This window comes from Chiloscyllium punctatum, chromosome 45 (assembly GCF_047496795.1).
Source record: "Chiloscyllium punctatum isolate Juve2018m chromosome 45, sChiPun1.3, whole genome shotgun sequence".
Classification (NCBI taxonomy): Eukaryota; Metazoa; Chordata; class Chondrichthyes; order Orectolobiformes; family Hemiscylliidae; genus Chiloscyllium; species Chiloscyllium punctatum.
Window position 1 is genome coordinate 19,504,719 of NC_092783.1, and position 25,545 is coordinate 19,530,263.

Sequence of the window (25,545 nt, forward strand, 5' to 3'; positions counted from 1 at the left end):
CCAACTCACCCATGCCAACCAGGCATTCTGAATTAATCTCATTCCATTTGCGATCCTTTGGCCCATATCTCTCTAGACTCTTCCTATTCATATACCCATCCAAATGCCTTTTAAATGCTCTAATTGTACCAGCCTCCACTATTTCCTCTGGCAGCTCATTCCATACACACACCACCCTCTGTGTGAAATAGTTGCCCCATAGGTCCCTTTTATATCTTTCCCCTCTCATACTAAACCTATGCCCTCTTGTTTTGGACTCCCTCACCTTGAGGAACATACCTGGTCTATTCACCCTATCCACACCCCTCATGATTTTATAAACCTCTATAAGGTCACCCCTCAGTGCCCGTTGCTCCAGGGAAAACAGCCCCAACCTGTTCACTCTCTCCTATACCTCAAACCTCCAACCCTGGCAACATCCTTGTAAATCTTTTCTGAACCCTTTCAAGTTTCACAACATTTTTCCTTTAGGAGGGAGACCAGAATTGCACAAAGCATTCAAAAGCTGGCTTAACCGATGTCCTGTACAGCTGCAACGTGACGTTCCAACTCCTATACTTAATGCACTGACCAATAAAGGCAATCTTATCAAAGGCCTTCTTCACTATCCTATCTACCTGCGATACCACTTTCAAGGAACTACGAATCTGAACTCCAAAGTCTGTGTTTAGGAGCACTCCCCAGAACCTTACCACGAAGTCTTGCCCCGATTTGCCTTTCCAAAATGTAGCACCTCAAATTTATCTAAAGAACATATTCTAACATTATCTGATTTCTATCCATGACAATTATAACAAGGTGCTTACAGCCAGGACAGCACCAAATTCCAAACCCAACTTGATATTTCTACCTAATGCACCGTCAGTCTATAGGCTAGCAAACAGCAATACAAAACAGTCAACACCTAGGTCAGAAAATCAAATAAGGCACATTTTACACATTGTCCCAAAGTACTAAGTGAGCAGATAGTCCATTTTTGTGATAAAAGTCAAATCAAAGTTCTGGAGAAACTCTGACAGCATCTGTGGGGAGAGAAAGAGTTAACACTTCGAGTTCCATTCCAAAGGAGAGAGTCACGAGACTGGAGAGTTTGTTTCACTCTCCACAGAGGCTGCCAGACATACTGACTTTCACCAGCACTTTGTTTTCGTTTCAGACCTCCAGCATCCACAGTATTCTGCTTTCAATCTGTTTTCAGGAATACATTCCTCCCAAATTTTCTTTTGAATAGAGCTAGGAGATCTATCACATCCATCTGAGAAGGCAGATGGGGCCATTGGTTTTACTGCACTTGAAAGACATCATCTCTGACAGTGCAGCAGTTCTCCACTGAGCTGTCACCTTCAATCCCTTATACTCAAATCTCTGATTGCTTCAAGATCAGAATTTGACCCTTCGACTCTAACAGCACAAGAACTACCCCCGGGGCCAGGACTGATGATGAGGTCAAATTGGCATCACTTTCCAAAAATGTAGCAAAGGATAAAAATAGATTCCAAACTTGTGCATTTCATCTAATCACTTAAACAAGATCCTAATGACTAATTCCACTCCTTAATTAGGCAAGAAAACGTTGGACGCATGTCCCAGAGTTAGAATTCCTTGACAGAAAGTGACAATTTTCTAAGATTTGGTCATGGGAACGATGCCCCAATCTCATGGAGCCACTTTGATGCAGGAAATAATCTCAGGCCCATGAAAGCAATCACATTTAGACTAAAACACATCCATCAGTCACAAAAGCACATACAAGGACCAGTGTTTGATTCCACCATCGGATGACTGCCTGCCTGGAGTTTGCACATTCGCCCAATGTTTGTGTGGGTTTCCTCCAGGTGCTCCAGTTTCCTCCCCTTGTCCAAAGATGTGTAGGTTAGGTGGATTGGCCATTCTAAAGTTGCCCATAGTATCCAAGTGTGATAAGACGAGTGGGCTCGCCATGGGAAATTCAGGGCTAACAGGGATTGGGGAGGGTGGGTTGGATCTGGGTGGGGCGGTCTTCAGAGGGTCAGCATGACCCATTGGGCTGAATGGCCTGCTTCCACACTGTAGGGGTTCCATAAACAAATTCCAGTCAAAATACGCTTTTAAAAGAATGAGAGATCAGGTTACATTCTTATTCATCCTTATTATCATGTGAAACAGTAGACCACACTGAGATCCCACCAGATCCAAAGCACCCCATTAACCACACCCCTTCCCTGGATATACCAGAAATACACCAAATACCCTCCACTTCCTGCAAACCTCTCTAATAGCCAAAAGATCAAATTACTGATAGATCAGTAACTCAGGTAAAAATTATTAGTTTGTATTTATTTTAGAGTATAAAACTACAAAAATAAAAATAGCCAGTGATATCATAAATGAGGAGAGGTCCAAATAACAATATATTAGACAGTCTCCAATTAAACAGTGATTTTCTGAGCATTATATTAAGGGTGCGTATCCAATATTTATGGAGCTCTGCCTCATGCATGTCCTGACTGAATTAAAGATGAGCGGTAATCTATCTGAAGGTCTTTATACCAAAAGAAACCTTTCACAGCATTAGGTGTTAATTTGAGACATCTGCTTTCCAAGTAGGATATTCCCTGACCGATACGTCAGCTGTAAAGGTTTCCTATCTGATTATGATGCACTGGTAAACCTTCTTCAAAAGACGCCAACCTGTTCTCACAGTAGGGATCTTTCTGTTGTATCCTTCCTTTCAGAAAGTGTAGCCAACTACTTCAGAACTGTACCTGACTGCATCTGCTCCCAAACAAAGAAAGGACAGAGGAAAATGTATTAGTAACAGCCACAGTGTCCCATTCAGAACATCGCAGGGACTTGGGTTCACTCCTATTTCACACGCAGAGGCAGGGAAAGAGCCCAGCCCATTTCAGTCACCGAGTAGCTACCCTTGAGTTTTTCTCAGGGCAAAGAAAAGGCACAGGTTCAAATTGAAAGAAGCAACTTGTATCTATATAGGATTTCTGGACATCATTAGACTCTTAATCCCAAATTTTTACTGAACTCCTGTACCGGACACTGGATGACTAATGTTGGAATATAGGTCTCCTTCCTATCAGAAAGACGTTATGAAACTTGAAAGGGTTCAGGGTTGGAGGACTTGAGCTATAGGGAGAGACAGAATAGGCCGGGGCTGTTTTCCCTAGAGTGTTGGAGGCTGAGGGGTGACCTTATAGAGGTTTATAAAAGGGGCATGGATAGCATACTTAGACAAAGTTTTTTCCCTGGGTGAGGGAGTCCAGAACTAGAGAGCATAGGTTTAGGGTGAGGAGGGAAAGATGTAAAAGAGACCTAAGGGGCAACTTTTTCACGTAGAGGGTAGTACGTGTATGGAATGAGCTGCAAGCGGAAGTGGTAGAGGCGATACAATTGCAACATTTAAAAGGCATCTGGATGGGTATATGAATAGGAAGGGTTTGGAGGGATATGGGCCAGGTGCTGGCAGGTGGGATTAGATTGGGTTGGAATATCTGGTCAGCATGGACAATTTGAACCGAAGGGTTTGTTTCCATGCTGTACATCTCTATGACTCAATATAGCACCATTCATAAACACAGGGCATTCTAAAATGCTTGACAATTGGAGTCATGATTTAGGAAGTGATTTAGTCAAGTTGCACAAAGCAAAATACTACAATCAACAATGTGCTAGAGGCCAGGTAATCCATTTTGGTGGCATCGGCTGAGCAAAAGAGACCCCACTGTTCTTCAAACAGTGCCTCATCCATATGAGGTCTCAGGGACTAGAGTTAATATTTAACTCCAATGGCAGTACCAGTGACAGTGCAGCATTGCCTCAGTACTGTACGAGTGTGTCAGCCTGGATCATGCTGTCAAGGAGCTTGAACATTCTGATTCAAGTGGTGATAGTGTCAGTAACGAATAGCAGCTGACAACAAAATGAAGACTCTTTATGAAGAAAGTATAGAAGGTTAGACGAAAGTGAAAGGTATCACTTCATGATGGTTTGCAGGTTCAATACACCCATCTGGAGAGTCTCATGCAGAGTTGGGAAGTCCAGCCTGCTGATACAAATGGGCCAAATGGCCTCATCCTGTGCTGCCACTGAAGTGGGGGAAAGGGGTAGGAGAAGAAGGAGTATTTTGATTTGATTTATTGTTGCCACATGTAGCTAGGTACAGTAAAAACTTTTGTTTTGCATGTAATAACGGCAGATCACAACATATAAATTGCATTAGGATGATATAACATTATATTCCTCACCCTGTTCTATCATCCTGCAGAGAAGGTGCACAAAGAGCGAGCTCAACATTAAATTTGAAATTTGAGGGGTCCATCCAGAAGTCTGATAACAGCGGGGAACAAGTAGTTCTTGAATCTGTTGGCCCGTGTTTAAGCTTCTGTAACTTCTGCCTGACGGAAGAGGGTGGAAGAGTATATAACCGGAGTGGGGGGGGGTGCTGCTTTCCCAAGGCAGCAGGAAGTGTAGATGGAGTCAGTGGATGGGAAGCTGGTTTGCGTGATGGACTGGACTGTGTTCACAATACCCTGGAGTTTCTTATAGTCCTGGGCAGAGCAGTTGCCGTGCCAAGCTGTGATGCACCTGGAAATAATGCTCTCCGCGGCACGCATCAATAAAAATGGGTCCGAATCTTTAAGGACATGCCGAATTGCCGAAGCCTCCTAAGGAAGTGGTTGTCAGGACGTGCACCCAAACACTTGGCCAAAGGAGCTACTTTCAGGGGATATTTTAAACCAAGGCCAAGGAAGAAGGGATTTGGGAGGGAATTTCAGTGCTTCGGGGCTTGGGACAGTCTTGTTATATGACAAGATTCTCAGTCAACTCTAAAAGGCAGACTGCAATGAAGACTTCACACTTCTAATGATGAAATCTCAACCCACGTCGGCGCCCTTTCATCCCATCGAGTATTCAGACTGCCTGCCACATGTCTTAGTATTCGGACCATTTATAGTATTCCAGCTATGTCCTTGACAGTCACGAGCCTGCATCATCCTGCTTGATGAAGTACTCCAGCTATATTCTGATTACCTAAATGAGTACCAGAAACGGAAAGCACAAAAACCATCCAAAATTCAGCCTCTGGTTCATTGGATGCATGCCGTCCAGGGTGTAATGCAACGTAGGCTTTCAAAACAAGTCAAAAACCCTTGCATTCCCCTCTTAGGCCCACTCCGTTTGCTCACTGAAAAGGATAAGACACACACCCCCCACACCCACACACCACTCGGGGTCCTGCACAGTCAGCACCCAAAAGTGTGGTTTAGGAAAACTGGGCCACGTTGGACGGTTTGCATGTACACACCCTACATACAGTAAGCTTTTCTGTTGGACTAATGTCGACCAGAGGTCACAAGTTCAATTCTCTGACCTTTGCAGAAATGTGTGTCATAAATTTGATTGCTGAACAAAATTACTGGGATAAAGCTCTTAAAAACTGCAATAACAACTTGCCAAAAAAGGGAATTAGACAAGTAAGTAGATGAAGCTGCTGTCAACAAGATTCACGTGGAGCTCACTGACTCTTATCCTGATCAATCTTTGATGTCATACTTTGACCAGGACGATGTCACCCTCAATTTCTCGCATTTCTTCATAGATCTATTTGTATCAGGCGATTTGTAGGACTATGACACCAAGTGGATAGATCTTTCAATGTGCCAGTGGATTGAGCCAAATTCCTCCCTTCAGTAGCTTGTCAGTCTAGAGTCCAACTCTACTCATTCTGGTCCTTCAGCGAGCTGGACCGGATTTCGATAGCTGGTCTAGTCCACATGACTCCACTTTGTGCCTCATCCCCAAGGGGTGAGTTCCAATTTAATGGCGTCAGATGGAAAGAATCAGGTCAGGCCTTCCCTAATCAATGGTCTTAACTGTGTCGTGGAGTGCTGAGAGGGGAAGTGGGTTGGGGGAGGGTGCATAGAGAAGGGGGCAAGGAGTTGTGTTGTGTGGTTGGGGTGGGGGGGGGGAAATGTGCGAGAGAGGGAGAGTGAGAAAAAAAGAGAAGGCAGAGTGCCAGAGAGATGGACAGAGGGGGATGGGGGAAACAGAGAGCGAGCCAGAGTGCGAGCGCAAGGGACAGAAAAAGGAGGAACTTAGGGAAAAAGAGGCAAACCATTCCCTCTGGAGTGGAGGTGCCAGTGTTGGACTGGGCTGGACAAGGTCAAAATTCACACCACACCAGGTGATAGTCCAAAAGGTGACCTCACCTTCGAAAGCTTGTGATTTCAAATAAACGTGTTGGACAATAACCTGGTGTCATGTGACTTTTGACCTATTCCCTTTGGAAGGCAAGTCCAGAAGAAGGAAGCAAGGCCTAAATCAAGCCATTCGAGCTGTTAACCAAGACCCACTTCCTCACAACCATGAGGGGAACAGACAGTGGGAAGTCTCCCCATAAAAATCTTCCTGAGGCCAGCTTACAAACTGAAAATGTGAAATTGGAGCTGGGACAAATTGTTGTCGGAAAATTGAGCATGTTGGATTAGAGCTGGATACGCAGATCAGACTTGAACTAACCAGACAGAACGGGTTCAAGAGGCAAAGTGGCCTTTCCATTTAAAAAATATCCTGTAATATCAATTCAGACTTAGCATTACAGACAAAATGGGGCGTGTGGCAATTGGCAATTGTTAAGTGTGTGTGCAGCAGCAGGCCATATGGGGACGTGGGTGAGATTTGAATCAGTGTGGGAGATAAAGTGTTGTTGCAGAGTTCTCAGCCCCACCCATTCCCCCGAAACGGCCTGTGGGCTGCTTTGTGATCTTGTCTCTTATTGTCCTCACTCCCATTTATCACTAACTGATGTGTTTTGTCAACAGAGAAACAGGTTTAACAAGGGCCAGCCAAGCTCTCATTACAGTTTCGAAAGGCCAAGCTGTAAACACAGCCCTGGGGACACGGAGAGAGAGAGAAATTAAATGGCTCCCATTTTTTGGTCTTCATTTCCTCTTTCCCTTATTCAGGGCAAACTGGATTCAAATATCCTAGCAACAAAAAAAAACTACACAAGCTCAAGAGAACAGAAACAGAAAAAAAGCATTATGCCATCTCTGCAAAAATACACTCCAATTTACCATGACCTCCGTCTATTTAATGAGGTAACAACAATGACTGCAGATGCTGGAAACCAGATTCTGGATTAGTGGTGCTGGAAGAGCACAGCAGTTCAGGCAGCATCCAAGTAGCTTCGAAATTTCGAAGCTACTTGGATGCTGCCTTAACTGCTGTGCTCTTCCAGCATCACTAATCCAGAATCTGTCTATTTAATGTCCAGAGGGATAAACGCTGACTACAGGAGTTGGGATGTCATATGTGTGGTTGTACAGGACAATGGGGTCAGACGACTTTTGGAATATTGTGTTCAATTCTGGACTCCATGCTGTAGAAAAGACGTTGTGAAACTTGAAAGGGTTCAGAAAAGATTTACAAGGATGTTGTCAGGGTAGGAGGATTTGAGCTATAGGGGAGAGGCTGAATAGGCTGGGGCTATTTTCCCTGGAGCATCACAGGCTGAAGGGTGACCGTACAGAGGTTTATAAAATCATGAAGGCCATGGATAGGGTAAATAGACAAGGTATTTTCCCCAGCATGGGGGCGTGGGGAGTCCAAAGCTAGAGGGCATAGGTTTAGTGTGAGAGGAGAAAGATATAAAAGGGACCTAAGGGGTAAGTTTTTCATGCAGAGGGTGGTGCATGTATGGAATGAGCTGCCAGAGGAAGTGGGGGAGGCTGATACAATTGCAACATTTAAGAGGCATTTGGATGGGTAAATGAATAGGAAGGGTTTAGAGGGATATGGGCCAAATGCTGGCAAATGGAACTAGATTAATTTAGGATATCTGGTCAGCATGGACAAGTTGGGCCAAAGGGTCTGTTTCCGTGCTGTACATTTCTATGACTCCATGATTCCATGTGGGCCTTGCTGGCCAGCCACAGCATTTACTGCTCATCCCTAATCACACATTATTTGTTACAACCTGTTTTCATTAAATATCAAGTATTAATACTATGCCAAGTCAGCTTCCTCCAGCATTCTGTTTCCATCATTAAGAAAAGGGCTACTCCAAGTGCCTTGGGTCAATATACCATTCCTATACCAATACCTGCACTGACCATTGGTTAGACCACATGTGGAATGTTGCGTGTAGTTCTAGTCACCATTTTGTAAGCAAGAGGGCTGGGGCGATCCCAAGGTGCTAGACAAGGTAGAGGAAATTTGCAAAGATGTTAGAAATGCATGAGGTAGGAAAGGATCAATAGACTGGGTCGCATTTCTCTTGAATGCTAAGGGGTGACCCAAGAGAGATCTTGGTGATTATTGAGGCGTTTTGATGGATTGGATATGGACCAAATATTCCCTCTTGTGTGGAGAAGCATAACTAGAGGTTGTCGATGTAAGACAGTCACCAATAATTCCTATCTGGAATTCAGAAAAGAGAAGTTAATGTGGAATTAGTTATTTCTGGAAGTGTCTGAAGTAAATATTGTCCATCACGAAGTGCCCTTGAGAAGGTGGTGGTGAGCTGCCTTCTTGAACTGCTGCACTGCTTGGGGTGTAGGCACTCCCCCTAAAGCTGTTAGGGAGGGAATTATAGGATTTTGATCCAGCGACAGCAAAGGAACAGTAGTATATTTCCAAGTCAGGATGATGAGTGGCTTGGAGGGAAACTTGTAGCAGGTTTCCCACTTATCCGCTGCTCATCCTCCTTGTTGGTAGGAGACGAGGATTTGGAAGGTGCTGCCGATGGAGCAGAGTTGCTGCAGTGCATCTTGATGGTTCATTCTGCTGCTGCTGAGTGTTGGTGGTAGAGAGAGTGGATGGCGAAGGCAGCGGATGGGCTGTTAACCAAACAGATTTCCTGACGGTATCAGGTTTCTTGACTTTTGTTGGACAGCACCGATGCATTTAAGCAGAAACTAGGCGAACACATTTGCTAGAGGGATGGATATTAAAAATAGAAAAGGTTATGCTGCCTCTGCATAGGGGCTGGTGAGGCACCCTATTCACAGATTTGTTCTCCTTACTTGAGAAAGGATGGATTGGTACTAGAGGAGATTCACTAGGTTGGTTCCACAATTAAGAGGTTTGGCTTAGGAGAAGAGATTGAGTAGACCAGGACTGTACTCATTGGAATGAGGGGGGGGGAACCTTTGAAATGGTAAAGGAATTAAAGTTTAATGTTGAGAGGGCAGGTCAATGGAGCTGAATTCACAAAAAGATCAGCCATGATTGTACTGAACAACAGAGAAGGCCCAAGGGGCCAGATGGCCTACTCCTGCTCTTGTTTCATATATTGTGATGTAAAAACAAAGTGAACAGAGGGTTATGATAATAGATAGAAACAAGGAAAGAAATAAGGAGCTTCGACTGAAGCAAAAATACCAGCATGGACTGTTTAGGATGATGCTCCATTGTAATGTTACTAACTCCTCAAAAGTTCAGATTAACTGTGTGGAGCTAGACTGTGCTTGCCCATGGACTGTGTCCCAGTGATTGCCCTTCTGGGGTAGGGGGAACTGTGGAGTTGTGGCGACCCACGATTTAGTGAACAGGGGAGCAGGCTCTAATCCTGATCCTAATCCATATGTACATAACCTTTCCCTCAGCCAACAAGTTGCTATACAAGTGCAGGCTTCTCCATTCATTGCTCTTGGAGGTCTGCGATGACCAGAAACAGCTCTTCTTTCAATGAGGGAGACCATCACAGATTCAGAGATTCCGGAGAAGCTGCACTGAGCCTCCAGCTCTCTCTGACGTCTGTCTTCAGTGTGCACAGCTCCTCACAGAATGATAACCTACCACACAATGCTGTTCTTTAACGACTGAGTCACCATGCCATAGTCTTCCAAAATTTGGTACCAGCTACAGATTTGACAAGTTTGCATGGATCTTTGGAATCCAATTTTTAAAAATTCATTGACAGAGTGAGGGCATCACTGGCAAGGCTAGTATTTTATTGTCCATCTTTAATTGGCCAGATGCCAATTAAGGGTCAACCATGTTGCTGTGGGTCTGGACTAACATGTAGACCAGACCAGGTAAGGATGGGAGCTTCCTTCCATAAAGGATCCGAGTGAACCAGTTGGGTTCTTCTGACAATTGACAAATGGTTTCATTGACGTCATAGGAGTCAATGACCAAAATCCAGGTTTTTAAAAAAATTGAATTCAAATTCTATGGTACCCAGAACACCAGCTGAGTTTCTCGATTAACTTGGATGCTGCCTGAACTGCTATGCTCTTCCAGCACCACTAATCCAGTATTTCTCGATTAACAGTCCAGTGATAATACCACTAGGCCATTGTCCCTCTTTGTGTCAAGCAGGAGAGCATTAGGGCATTCCCACTTCGGACAGTTCTCCCTTAGGGTACTCCAAACACGGCCAAGAATTACCTGCTCAACATCATCAACCACATTACAACAGGGACCACTGGAGAGCTCCAGCCACAACATGCCACTCACCAACACCTCTGCTGAGTGCTTGGGTCCCAATCTAGCCAGTAAGAATGAAGGAGAGGGGAGGGGACATGCTGAAGGCTGCGGAGGAGAGATCAGGAGGCTGACTCCCCTCAGAGAAGCAAATAGGCACTGGATGAGGTTCAAGCTGCTCAATCCCTGGAAAGGAGATGATGTTTACAGTTGGATTGAAACAGTCACCAGGTAAAACACATCGATACTAACTTACAAAGTGATCTTACCTAACAAGATAGATGATTATTAACTCCCTTTATAACACAATGTGTGCATTTCCATAATCTCTCTACAGCTCTGACAATTGGTGGAAAAATGCACTACAGGCAACAAACACGATTGAATCTTTTGTTCTGGTCTGGTTAGCAACGAGATATCAATGGCATAACTGGGGAGAGGGGTGGGGGAGAAATCAAAAGATTTTGCCTTAAAAAATGCCAGGGACCCATTCCTTCAGCAGAGAGCTCAGCACACTAGAGCACAAGGAATCCCTTGTTAAAACTGGATCTTAAATCCAATCAGGTAACTGGTCTCAAAGTTTCATTTCTTAGAGAGACAAACACATCTAAACAATTTCAGAAACACTGGACTTTACAGTCCATCTCAGAGCAGTACAATTACCAGCCAAGATTCCAGAATCAAATCAATGAGATTGTCTCAGTAGAGAGAAGGATGGAGATGCGCTGAAACAAGCAAGGATAAAGACTCACTCCTTCAGACCTAAGGAAGCCAAACCCACTCCCAGCAACATCTATTTCAAAGTCTCGACTCTATATTCCAAGACTGAGAAGAGAAATCAGGGGTCTCAATGTCAAAAGAAAACCCAAACGTCAGGGAGCAATGATTCTTACAGTCATGCAGTCAGCACTCACCAGAACAGAATCCCCCACTTTCAGAACGCACACACAGCACTAATAGAGCTTCACATCACTGACTGAAAGAACTCCTCTAAGCAGATCATGTCTCCTGACCAGTTTCCAAACCATCGTCTGCAAAAAGCAGACAACTCACATTGATCTGAATAAAACACTGTGCTTAATATCCTGAACTTCACACTACGACGACGGCGACAACGACGATGACAACAAACAACAAGGGCTAGTTTCACCCACCTTTGTGTTCCTCTTGATCATCTCTCTCTAAAGTAGATCACGGAGACAGACAGCATGAGAAGTACAAGCATATTCTTAAAGTTGAGACTTATAAACCACTTGCGATCTCATTTCTGGGTTTAAATTCTCCATGACAGAGCACTGTGAATCCCAGACTGAAAGCCAAGGGGGTAATTCCTGCCGCTCTTGCTTTGAGAATGAGGAGGTAAATATCTTATGAACAGGGATCGCTGTGGACAAATACAAACAGCATAATCTCATGGCTTCTCTGAAGGTGGGTCCTGTCAAAGGTAGTGCAATATTGCTCCTCCAAAAGGAGATCCTCACATGTACATAGTGTGGACATTACTTACACTTTGCAATTGCAGTTAGTGATTTTGACAGCTTTCAGGCACACACTTAATATCTGCAGTCTGCTATTCCTGATGAAGGGCTTATGCCCAAAACATGGACTCTCCTGCTCCTTACCTGCTGTGCATTTCCAGCACCACACTTTGACTCTATTCTACATGTATGTCAAATACAAGAGAGTGCAGTCACTACTTGATAAAGGGGCTGCTCCCTCAATTTCTAACTGCACTACTATCCATGCTCTCCATCTCTGGTCAGTTAGTGTAGAGCAGGGTGAATATGTCTCGTTGTGTCTAGAGTGTTGGGCCTGGCTATGGAGCCCTTCCATAGGATGGACACAGCCTGGGCTGTGTATACTCTGGGAGACTGATCCTCTAATCCAGGTGAACCCAGAGAGGAAGTGGGCTGTTTCTGCCCTGCAAACTACAGGATTCCCTAACCATTAGACGCCATAGCAATTGGAACACACCAGATTAATCTGATATCACTTCCATTGATCATTTTCTAGTATCGACTCAATACACCAGGAGGAGACTGTCACAGGCACCTACCGTACATCTTGCCCTCATCAGACAGGATAATCTTCCGTCGCCCACAGGGTGGATATATAGCCAATGCTTCCTGAAAGCTCTGCTCAATGTCAGGACTCCACACTCCCTCGGCATCATTGTCCAACGATTTTTCCAAGCCGTCTCCCCCATCCTGCCTGCCCTCTCCAGGGCTCCCGCTCCCATTCCAATCGTTGGACGCAATTGTGGCAGTTGGTGGGGCTCCAACGAGAGCCGGTGGTCACTGAAGAAAAACCTGCAAAGACAGCGGGGACATAGCACAGTGTTTAAGAGGTCAGCAACCATGCCACACACCCTGGCTGGCACCAATGAACTTCCAGCCTCAGCCACACTACAAACTGGCATGTGCTGAGTGTCATAGACACTACGCACACAAAAGGACTTCCTTTAGGTCAAGTATTTCATCAGAGTTGAATCTTTACTCTGAAGGAGTGCTACATGATCAGAAGTGCCATTGCTCAGAGGAGGCGGCACAGTGGCTCAGTGGTTAGCACTATTCTCTCACACAGAGCTAGGAACCCAGGTTCAATTCCACCCTCGGGCAACTATGTGTGGAGCTTTCATATTCTCACAGAATGGGTTTCCTCCCACAGTCCAAGATGAGCAGGTAGATTGGCCATGTTAAATTACCCATCGTGCCCAGGGATGTACAGGCTAGGGACCTGGCCATAGGAAATGCAGGGATAGTGAGAGGGTTGCGGGGGGGCTCTGGGCAGGATGCTCTTTGGAGGGTCGGCATGAACTGGATAGACAGAATGACCTGCTTCCACACTAATGGATTTTATGATTCTATGAGTCATAACTTGAAGTCTTGTCCAGGTCAAAGGTTAAAATCCTGCAGTCATTTTTAAAAAAAAGGGAAACTCCCTACAGTGTTTTGTACATTGCTAAGTGTCCATAAACAGATTATTTGCTCATTGCCACATTGTTGTCTACGGGATCTCCTGCAGCACATTAGCTGCCATGTTTCTCATGTGTCTTGGGTGGGATACTATTCAACAACTATTTCATTGGCTGGAAAACACTTTTGGATGCGAAAAGGTCAAGGAAGGCACTATATAAATGGAGTCCATTCTTTCTTGAAGAACAAGCAAAAACACAAATGCACTTGACATCGTGCCTGAGCTAAGAGGGGATGTGTGGTGAATGGAGGACCTGGGAACAAAAACAAAATAAAATGTGATTGGTTTAAGCCTAGTCGGACAAACGGGAATTTTCATGCTGCAAGTGTTAAGCGTGCTTTCTCTGCTTAAAACTACAAACAAGTTTGCCTCAGATTATTTGGCATATGATGCTTATAAATCTTGTCTACTTCCATACTTTTAAAGAACTACATCAGATGTAAAGTACATCAGAGTGCGGAACGCTCAATACCATTGCAATACTGATTCCTCTGAAGTTGGTACAGGATACAGTACTGTCCAGCATTTAACCATTAGGCCCACACTCCTGAAATCTAATGGGATTAGTCGTCAAGCATTGGTTTTGAGTAACAGCTGTGAGGAGCCAACAGCACTGTCACTTCGGAGTCAACAAGTTGAGAGTTCAAGTTCCAATCCAAAGACTGGAGCACAAAATCTAGGCCGACTCCCATGAGTGCTTTGTCCAAGGCACCTTTTCCAGATTAGACCAAAACCAATCTCCCCAGTGAAATGTTAAAGATTCCTTTCCAAAGTATGGTTCCCACATGGCAACACTATTGCTCATAGACTGGGAGGGAGCATGAAAGTTGATGAAGAAATGCACAACTGAGAGTTTTCTATCAATGCTGGATAGAGTGTGCTTGATTGTACCCACATCAAACTCTACTGGGATTAGAAAGCACCAGCCTTCATGCTGGTTGGGAGCCACATCATCTTCTGTTTCACAATGGCTGACAGCACAGATAATACATTTCTGCCACCAGCCACCCCCACTCCCCACCGAATGAACACTGTGGAAGCAGCAAGACAATTGCTTCACCAAACTACAATGAGCAATTCGCCATGGCATCACCCTGCCTAGAAGGGTCAAAGGTCCTGTTTACTCAGACTGGATAGTGCAGCTCAGTTGACACCCCCTACCAATGCTTGACCAACATAAATTACTTAGCCACTTTTCTTATTTGATGTCCATGGGATCTTGCTGTGCTCAAACTGCCTCTTGCTGTGCTCTTCCAGCCTCCTGTCTACGACTAGCATACAATACTGACCAGACAGATGTTCTGTCTACTCCAGATCAAAGATTCACGGAGAAAACAACATCAAGAGTTTTGAGACACAATAACTGGGTCTCAATACTCCTTCAGATAAGAGGGGGAAGAGAAAAAAATAAGCAGGCGTTCCCACTTCTGAGATTCATCTGGAAGAGCAAACCCCTTCTCAAGCTTGACAGAAAAATCTGGGTCTTAGCAGCCTCCCTACAGTGTTGCTTCTGCAAAGCTGGGTAGGCAATGTGCATTCACATAGCACCTAGAACATAGTAACGTGACCTATAGCATTACAGTACTATCAGAAACAAAAACTGGCACTGCATCAAATCAGCACACTATGGGACAGGAGATTAAGTACTTGACTGGAGAAAGGAAGAGTATTGATGAGGATCGGGGTGGAAGCCCTGGAAAGATTAGGGCCCAGACTGAAGGCAAGATGGATCCAATAAAGGATATGGTAGAGGCTAGAGTGGGAGGAATGTGGCATTTTCAGAGCGTTGTGACAGCACACAGAGATGAAGAGGTTATATGGACAAGGCAACAGAGATACTATCTTAGCCAGAGGGTCAGGAACAAAGTGAGGTTTAATCACCCCTATATTCAAGTATTACAGCAAACAGAATATCAGATATTGCTCAGTAATCCTCCCCAATCATGTGGTATCATAGTTAATATGCTCCATATTCATCGTGATAGCTGTGTTACAGCATTAGCAGCAATGACCATTGCGATTACTATCAACCAGGCAAGAACTTTTCATGAGTCACTCAGCATATTGTACAAGTCTTCCATTCTTTCGCTGACAGAATTGTATGATGTAAAACATAACAAAATCGAGTGCAGTTAGGTGCTGCAACATCAGAGAGGGGTACTGAACAACGTCCTTTCACTGTCCGAGACTAGTAACAAAGTCAACCAGGACCACGGGATAGATTCTCTGGCTCCAGACTATTTGGATAGTCTCAACTGGATGCTCTCCAGAACAACAAAGCTGCTCTGAACTGACAGGCAGCTAATCTGCCTCCGAGGGACCAGGGACAGCACAAGAGGGAGGGTGGGCGAGGAGAAAGAGCGAGTGAGAGGGGAAGAGAAAAGGGCAGCAAGAGGAGGTCGGAGGAAAGAGAGGGGACAGAGAGGGAGGTGGTGGTGGAGGAGAGGTAAGATAGAGAGGAGAGAGAAACAAAAAGAGGGCAAAAGAGGTGCAACTCAGAAGAATCTTGCAACAGATCATTTTACGATCCTCTGGAGGTTGTTGCTAAGATGCAGATAATTGTACAACTGGCCTGACATTACTCTGAAATGTAATATTGGCAACAGTTTCATCTCCTCTTGATAAGAGCAATAATGTGAAATTTGCTTAGCTATCAAACTAAACTCATTGTACAAAAGTCTACCTGACTCACTGGCATTTGTATATCAGCCAACAGCCTGTAGACAAGCAGTTCAAATCCACCTCTTCCAACTGGGCAATCTCCAATCTAAAGTTAGGCAGGCGAAGATGGAATGAGGTAGCAAGGTGTTACAAAGCCAATAAACCATTGCCATATCATAAAACTAATCTTTGCAAACGACTCATGTCAACATGAGCGAACTGCAGTGCAACCCAACACTGCCAGCTCTGATAGGAGCATTCCCTGGGAACGACAACTCCACTGCCCTTTGTTTAGGTGCAGACTCGTATAGATCTGCCAGGAATTGTTTACTGCACAAGACATTTTGAGGACGCGAGTCGACATGCATCATGACCCTTTTTTTTCCCCCAAAAGAGCCCAAGTATTCACACACATATCAAAATTACTTTGCAATCCATGCATCACGCTCATGTGCAGATCACACCTTTGCAGAGATGAACAATCCCATCGGCGGGAGCTTCTCTCGGGATCAATGGCTCCTGACGGGAAGGTCCTCCCCCAGTGCCCCAGGACTGTGAGGTGTTGGCTGAATCATTCAGCAGAATAGAGGCAGAACCAAAAAGAGAGGAGCATCCAACACCAAACAGGTCAAGATTTTCCAATAGGCCAGCTTTGAAAACAGAAACATTGAAAAACAGCAGGAAGCCAAAGGATTGGGAGATTGCGGTATTGTTGCAAACCTATTTGAAGTTAACGTTGGAGGAAAAACTAACCAAAAAACGATTAATCTGCCTCCTTGTTTCACCCCCTTGGATCCGGAGAACATGGAATCTTCCAAGGGGTCACCAGTTGCAGTGTTGGGGTCAAGCTCCACGCGTTCATTGGGAATGTTGCGTGTGTATATTTGACTGCCAGAATAGACATTCAGTTATAAAATGTCAGCTTGTGAACTTAAAGGCTGCTCTACATTGGTTGGGGGTGACCTAATGGTTTATAAATATAATCTCTCTTTCCTCCAGTTCCCTGCCCCCATACCACCTACCCAAACAAAATATTGTAATCCATCTCAGTTTCTCTAAATAGATAACAAACAGCGGTCTAATATGAGATCTGTATGGCCTTGGCATTCTCCTCACATAGCTGCTGTATTCTTTCACAGGTCATAGTGCTCATTTTCCACAGCTCCTTCAGGTCTCTCCCAAAGTCCACCATCACCTAGATCACGACTTCTTTGGTCAGCGGACCCCCGTGTACTGAAGCCTCACATTCCACTCCATGGGCTGGAGCCCAGAGGTCAGGTGTAGTGACACTCCCAGCGTACAGCTGGAGGACTGCTGCCCTGCCAGAGGTGCTCAAACAACTTCCTTAGGAGGAGAAGGAAAGTCAGCATTCACAGCATTGACTTTTACCAACTTTTATAGATGCACCACAGAAAGCAACCCATCCAGATGCATCGCAGCCCTGTCTGCCATAAGAACCAAACCTTCCTTTCACTGACCAGCGATATTTCCCACTGCTTCAGGAAAGAAGCCAACATAATCAGAGATCCATCGCAGCCCATTATACTCTCTCCCATCAGGCAGAAGATACAGAAGTTTGAAAACATATACCAATGGATTCAGGATTAGCTTCTTCGCAGCTATTAGCAGACTTATGAACTGACCTCTCATAGTAGAGTTGATCTTTCTCTGCACCTTCTCTGTAGCTGTAAAACTATATTCTGCACTTTGTTCTATTACCCTATTGTGTTTGTGTAAGGTGCGATTTGGCTGGATAGCCTGCAAAACAATACTTTTCAACATATCTCAGTTCACATGACAATAATAAATTAAATCAAGGATCAGGAGCATCCTCCCAATTGTCCTGGCCAATATTTCTCTTTCCATCAAAAACACAACAACTTTCCCATTTATTATCTCATTGTTATTTGTGGGAGCTTACTTTGCTCAAATTTGACTCTTGCATTTCCTAGTCGACACTTCAAAAAGAGCTTCATTGGCTGTAGTGCACTTCGGGATGTCTGATGTTTGGAAAGGTGCTATATAAGTGCAAGTCTTTGTTTCTAACGGAGTTCAAACCTCAAATCTACATGGATCACAACAGTGCCAGATGATTGGCCATGGCAGGTTTACTGGGGAGAGCAAAGGATGCTGTAAAATTAGAAAATCTCACGCTTTAAATACAAGATTCATATTAGATACCAAGTGGTGTCCCGCTGCGACACACAGACCAAGAAAATCCCAGTGCAACTCTAGGTCAGTCAAAAATAATCCCAACCAGAGGACCTGCGGTGTTACACGTGGCTTAAAGTTAAAGCTAAGGAAGAAAGTTGGGTATATTATACTGTCCCTCATGCTTTGTACAAGAGAGTGTGTGATTGTGCATGCACATGCAGTGAGAAAGCTCCACAGAGGAAATGTACACATCCATTTCTGGAGTTCAGCAATATAAACATTTCACATTCAGAAGGATTCCCATACAGACCAATGGCTAATTATACAATCACATTCACCTGGGAAGTAGCAATAGCATCCTCTGTCAACTGGAATAGACACCTACATCACTTACATCTGTGCTGCTTGAATCTCTTTGGAGGTAGACTGATCTATTCTATAAACGTAATGGCTCTGACAGAGTTCATGTCAAAGTTGCATCAAGCTCGGCCTAATCGGAGGACATTACGCAGTCTCTGGGTAAAGAGTCAGACCATTTTGCACAAGATCCTGACAAGGTCACAAATACCATCTCTGGCTTCTGTAGTCTTAAATGATTACGCACAAATAAGCATTTGCATCGATTGCCATCATGCAATAAACTCCCGGTTGTTGCGCAAGACAAATGCTCTGCTTATCAAGACTCATCAAGGGTATATCCTCTATCCCTGATAATTACATCGGCTCAGATTGGGAAGGGGGTTTTTCAGGCACTTGTGACAATGGTAGTGACCCTGCCTCTGATCAAGGAGGCCCCAGGTTCAAGTCCCACCTGCTCCAGAGCTGTGTCACATTGTATCTGAACATATTGATTAAAAACAGTCACAATGTATGGGATCTGGTGAGCACATGCTGGTGAGGATGCCTGCCTGAAAAACAGGGTTGTGGTGGTGCACAGGTAGTGTTCCTGACTCTGAGCCAGGAAGCCTGGGTTCAAGTGTCACCCGTTCCAAGTGGTGTGAGATAATAGCATTGACCTGTGGCGTGGTGGCTCAGTGGTTAACACTACTGCCACATAGCGCCAGGGACCTGGTTCAATTCCAGCCTCGGAATGACTGTCTGTGAGGAGTTTGCACATTCTCCCTGTGTCTGCGTGGGTTTCTTTTGGGTGCTCCAGTTTCTTCGGATGTGCAGGTCAGGTGAATTGGCCATGTTAAATTGTGCTCAAAGATGTGTAGGTTTGGTGCATTAGTTGGGGGTAAATGTAGAGTAATAGGGTAGGAGAATGGGTCTGGATGGGTTACTCTTCGGAGAGTCAGTGTGGGCTTGTTGGGCCAAATGGCCTGTTTCTACACTGTAGGGATTCTATGCTCAGAGAGACTTTTTGAAAACATCAAGAAAGGTGGATTGTAAAATGACCTCTTGAATTTTGTTAGTGTTCCACGAGGGGCTGTCTCAAATTTATTTGAAAAAGAAGAGAAAGGAGAATTGGTAGCAGCACCATTTCTCAACTACCCACAGCACAGTACAACATAAACAAGCATTTGACCAGATGAAGTCAGCACAGATAAGATTAGAGAAGATTCCTCATTTCAGGAAAATTATGTAGTTTCTTAATGAAGTACAACCAAATAGCAGATTGAGTCTTGACTCAGTTACCACAACCAGTGCAAATTACACAAATTAATAAACAGACTATGTTTCCTATATCAGCAACTCATCTCACTTGACTTAAATCTTAACCATTTTCCTGCATTTTAGGCTGGACACACACTTTAGCACTCATTGACCCAGTTTGGCTGTTCTGATCATTAAACCTAGATTGGGATGAGGTAGAGATCGGACTATTTGCAAATGTTAAGATAGGTGAGTTTTGTCTATCACCTTAAGAGAAAGCAATGGTTTTAGGAAATGCCAGACTTTCTGAATGACGTTTTGAGACCTCTTGCGGTGGATTGATTCCATTAAAACCTGCCTAAATTTCACAACACGGCATGGGTTTTTAAACCTGTAATCAGAAGGGAGCTCAGGAATGTCATCACAATGGATGGGAGATGTTTAAAATTGTGTCCTGACCCTGGGAGAAAAAGTGAAAAGAGCATTTTTGATTTGAGGAGGAAGTAAATTACACAAAAAACAGAGAGAGAACTCTCAAAAGGCCAAGCTGGCCTCTCTCAGAAAAACTCTCCAAAAACTGTGAAGCTTCTGTGCACACAGTGAGGACTGACATTATTGACAATCTGCTTTGTATCATGACATCGGCATATTTCCCTCCAAGGTGGGAACAGATTCCTCACTGAAAAATAGCTCCTGCATTCAGGTATTTTCCTAATCTCCGCCTTATGATAGATAGCTTTCGTTTGGCAGAGAAAATTTTTGCTGTTCATTCCCTAGTATCAAGCACTGAGAAACATGGCTCACACATGCCAGAGGACTATCAGTTGGTGACCTTTACAAGCTAAAGGCTCACCAATGTAATAAGCTTCAACATCACATTATCTACAACAACTCACCAAGCTTCCTAGACAGTACCTTCCAAATCTGTGACCTTCACATGGGCAGCCTATACATGGGAACAGCACCACACGCAAGTTCCTCTCCAAGCCGCTCACCATCCTGACTTGGAAATATTATCGCTCTTCCCCCACTGACACGGAGTCAAAAATCATAGAGTCAGAGATGTACAGCATGGAAACAGACTCTTCCAACCAGCTCATTCATGCCAACCAGATATCAGAAACTAATCGCATCCCAATTGCCAGCATTTGGCCCCTATCCCTTGAAACCCTTCCGACTCATGCCCATCTGATTCCTTTTAAATGTTGTAATTGTACCAGCCTCCACCACTTGCTCTGGCATCACATTCCATACATACACCACCCTCTACATGAAAAAGTTGCCTTTAGGTCCCTTTTAAATCTTTCCCCTCTCACCCTAAACCTATGCCATCATGTTTTGGACTCCCTCACCCCAGGGAAAAGACCTTGTCTATTTACTCTATCCATACCCCTCATGATTTTAAATATCTCTATAAAGCTCACCCCTCAGCCCCCAAAACTGCAGGGATAACAGTCCCAACCTAATCAGCATCTCCCTATAGCTCAAACCCACCAACCCTGTAAATCTCATCTGTGCCCTTCCCTGGAACTCCCTGAACGTATTGTGGGCATATCGCTGTGGTACAAGGAGATGACTTACTACCACCTTCAGGAAGGCATATAAGGGTGGGCAATAAGTGCTGGCCAAGTTCTACCAGCGATGTCCAAGTCCCACAGATTAAAATTGAAGATGAAATCTGACTAGCAATGGGGATTCCCAACAGCATCCTCCCTTGAACTTCGACAACCTATTGCTTAGGAATTGGGCTGTACCCAAAACCAGGCTGGCAGAGTATCATGACAAACTGGGCCATTTACTGCCAGATGAATCATAGAATCCCGACAGTGTGGAAACAGGCCCTTCAGCCCAACAAGTCCAATCCGAACCTCCGAAGAGTATCCCACCCAAACCCATTCCCCTATCCTATAACTTTACATTTACCTCTGAATAATGCACCTAACCTACACATCCCTGTATACTATGGGCAATTTAGCATGGCCAATTCACCAGACCTGCACATCTTTGGATTGTGAGACTGGAACACCCGGAGGACGCCCACGCCAGGGTGAGAGTCACTGAGCCAGAGACTGCTCACCAAACATGAGCCAGCAAGATCGAACTGGTGAGGATGTAGGTCCTCTCACATTCTGCCTTGAACTTTCACAAAAGGAGACAACACGCCTTACCAAAATGTAGAAAAGCTTTCACTTCAAGGCTTCCCAAATGACAAATCCAAAATCGGAACGGGAGGAGGCCATTTGCCTTCTTGAACCTGCTCAGTCATTCATTGGGACCATGGCTAATCTTCTACCTCATCTTCCAATTCCACATTCAAATATTGACCAACCGCTTACTCGAAAAGGCTCAAAGACTGAGCAGCCATAGCTCTTTGGGGTAGAGAACTTTTCACAATGCCTTGATACAGCTGTGGTGAGATCCCCTTACTGTTGTATTCCAGCATATCAGTAATGTTGGCCAATATGCCATTTACCCACCTAAGTGCTCATTATACCTGCATGCTAATTGCGAGACTTTTCTACAAGAACAACCGTGTCCCTCTGAATGTCAAATGTTCTCACCTGTCACCATTTTGAAAGATGTTTTTCAATTTCCCCTTACAAAGTGGATAACCTCAAATTTCTCCCTTTAGCCAGCAGTCTATCACCTGGTAAACATAAGTAAAAAACGATCCTTCAAAAATAGGGCGGCAAGGTGGCTCAGTGGTTAGCACTGCTGCCTCACAGCACCAGGGTCCAAAGTTTGATTCCAGCCTCGGGTGACTGTGTGGAGTTTGCACATTCTCCTGGTGTCTGCGTGGGTTTTCTCCAGGTGCTCTGGTTTCCTCTGGTTTAGGTGAATCAGCCATGTTAAATTGATCATCGGGTTAGGTATATTGGTCAGAAGGAAATGGGTCTGGGTGGGTTACTCTTCGGAGGGTCAGTGTGGACTCGTTGGGCCGAAGGGCCTGTTTCCACACTGTAGGGAATCTAATCTAAAAAAAAACTAAAAACTTACTGACACTTCCAACATTTCCCATCCGGCTTGACACGCGATTACATCGACCAACACAACCAGCACAGGCAGTGGGTAGAGAGAAATCTGCCCATGTTTCCACGCTTCTCTGAAAATAAATCATTTGACGCTTACAGAATGCCACCTTCAATTCCCATTGAGTTGTCCATCTGACTAGACAGAGCTCACAAGTAGAGAGTGGTAGACTGCTATTACCTGTGGGTCACAGCACAAACCAATGTCTTCAGATGAGGAACAGTGAAACTTAGTACCCCCAAAACAAATCCAGAAGTCATCACACTTTTAACATGCTGACTTAGCAACTGACTTTTGCAAATAGCAATGGATGTCTAGACAGGCAAAAGTTTTCTCAAAACTATTTATGTCAACAGTAGGTGACTTTTGAACAAGAAAAAGCAAACACTGGAGGCTAAATTCTGGTGTGTTGTTTGGAGCTGTGGGCTCGAATAACTGAAGCCTTTCAGCTGTTGCAGTTTCACCTCAACCCCCATCTACTTATCCCAAAAGCAAAACATTGCGAGTGCTGGAAATCTGAAACAGAAAACACTGAAATATTCAGCAGGGCAAGCAGCCTCTGGAAAGGGGAACAAAGCGAGCAGTTCAGGCAGGTGACCTCATGCAGGTTGGTGTACATCAGAGGACTGTGGAGTATTGAGGAGCTTCTGCTTTTTAGCTTGTGCAATGTTTCACTGAGTAGATGTTCCCCTCTCTCCCCCACAGGGGCAAGGTGGGGTTCAGCTCAGACATCAGCCCAGCTGCCTCCAAGCCCACCATTAGCAAAAGCAGAAGATACCACTGTTGATGTTTATTTAGTATCATGGCGGCACAAGAAGTGGGAGCATAATCAAGCATTTCAATATGATTGATGGCTTCACATCCCACTCAGTCTCTAAATCCTGTGAGACCAAAAAAAAAATGTACCCCCACCTTAAATCTTTTTAAACAATTCTCTGGTGTAGGGAATGGCAAAAAAAGATGCAAACCCCCTTTGAGTGATGGGTACTTCTCCCCAGTTTTGTCCGTAATGATTGCCATCTTAGCGTGTGAATGTGTGTCTTTGTTCTTGAGGGGAATCAATCTTTCAGCATCCACCCTATCAAGTTTCTTTGCATGTTTTGACAAGATCACATGAAAACATAGAATCCCTACAGGTGAGGGAGTAGGCCATTCAGTCCATCGAGCACACACTGATCCTCCACCCATCCAGATCCTCACCCTATACCCCTAACCCTGCATTTCCAATGGCTAATCCACCTAGCCTGCACACCCCTGAACACTATGGGCAATTTCACATGGCCACTCCACCTAACCTGCACATCTTTGGATTGTGGGAGGAAACCGGAGCACCCGAAGAAAACCCACGCAGACACTGGGACAATGTGCAAAACCCACCCAGACAGAGTCACCAGAAGTGGGACTTGAACCCGGGTCCCTGACACTGAGGCAGCAGTGCTAACCACTGAACCAACGTGCTGTCCTCTCATTCGCAAGCAACAGAGAACACAGACCTAATTTTCCCCTCCGTAGGGTAAGTTTTTCAAGCCAGGAAGCAAACCTTCACATCACTGCTTCCAAAAGAAAGACTACTGAGAAAGGACAAGAAATTTTGGCCTTGCCAACGCTGGTCAATACTGACTCAGAGCAGTAGGGACTCAAGTTAGGCAGGGAAGGAAAAGGATGAACAGTTAAGCTTGGCTAAGGTATCTCTGTGAGAATCGCTGTCTAAGATTAAACGTGCTGAACAATCCTGGAAGGCTCAATATTGAGGTGTGGTGGTGTCAATGGAAATATGCCACAGCACAAGTCAATATCTCCTGGAGGGGGGTTTGAAAGCTTTGAAAAAATAACCACTGTGAATAGAGCAGACCAGTGTGCATGGCTGCAGCTGGGGTTATTCTTGGCTCATTTTAGCTGGAGCTTATATTTATACAACTTCTTTTTCAGAAAAAAGAAAATCAAACTTCCAAGTTTTTAACCTTTTCCCCGGTTGCCAAGTCAAACCCGGCTCTCCAAACGGAGCCATCCTTAGGCTAGAAACTTGTAATCGTTTCCCCTCTCGCTGCCCAACTTTATCAGGAAAAAAAAACCGTTTACATTTTCACTAAATTCTGCACAGGCTCTGATTACGGAATGGAAACCAAACTAACAGGTGAATGGTAGTGGCTAGGCTGTGTCACGGAGCAGTCTGAGGGAGTACTACAAAGAGGAGGGTAGGGACCTCCCCAATGAGCTGTTAAGCCAAAGCTCTGTCTCTGATCATTCGGGCGGGTGTGAAAGATCACCTGGCATCATTTTAGGCAGACCAGGTGGTTGCCAACCTTTCTTCATCAATCATTAACTGGAGTCAGGCATTTAACACCCACCTATAATTTGCATCAAAAAAGATGATAATGAGCCACTCTTATCCACGCGGTGTAGTCACATTACAGTGTTATCAGGAAGGGAGTATCTGCACTTTGACTCAAGGATGAAGACTATATGGCTGTACAATTCCAAGAGTGGATGATGTGCAAATTGAACAGCAACTTGTCAGTAGGGAGGCATCTGTGCTTCTGATGCCTCAACCCGCCCTTGAAGGGTTGGTCTTGTCAAGAGGGAGGTGCAGTGCATCTTGAAGATGGCAGACACTGGTCCACTGTGCACAGGTGACAGAGGGAGGAGTGAATGCCTAGTTTAGTGGACCAGACACCAACGGATTGGACTGCTTTGTCCTGGATG

At 44.7% G+C, this 25,545-nt stretch overlaps 1 protein-coding gene across 12 annotated transcripts in view; it reads right to left on the reverse strand.

Annotated features, from left to right (window-relative positions):
* The window catches only part of LOC140467201 (transcriptional enhancer factor TEF-5-like), a 262,516-nt gene that overhangs the window by 158,772 nt on the left and 78,199 nt on the right, over positions 1–25,545 (reverse strand). For 11 of the 12 annotated variants that reach the window (XM_072563403.1, XM_072563410.1, XM_072563398.1 and 8 more), the window contains one exon: positions 12,482–12,734. In XM_072563403.1, the coding sequence (XP_072419504.1) occupies positions 12,482–12,488 (7 nt within the window). In that variant the 5' untranslated portion in view covers positions 12,489–12,734. Of the gene's footprint in view, positions 1–12,481; positions 12,735–16,526; positions 16,636–25,545 lie in introns of those variants that run through there. The other variant, XM_072563401.1, reaches the window with a different exon arrangement.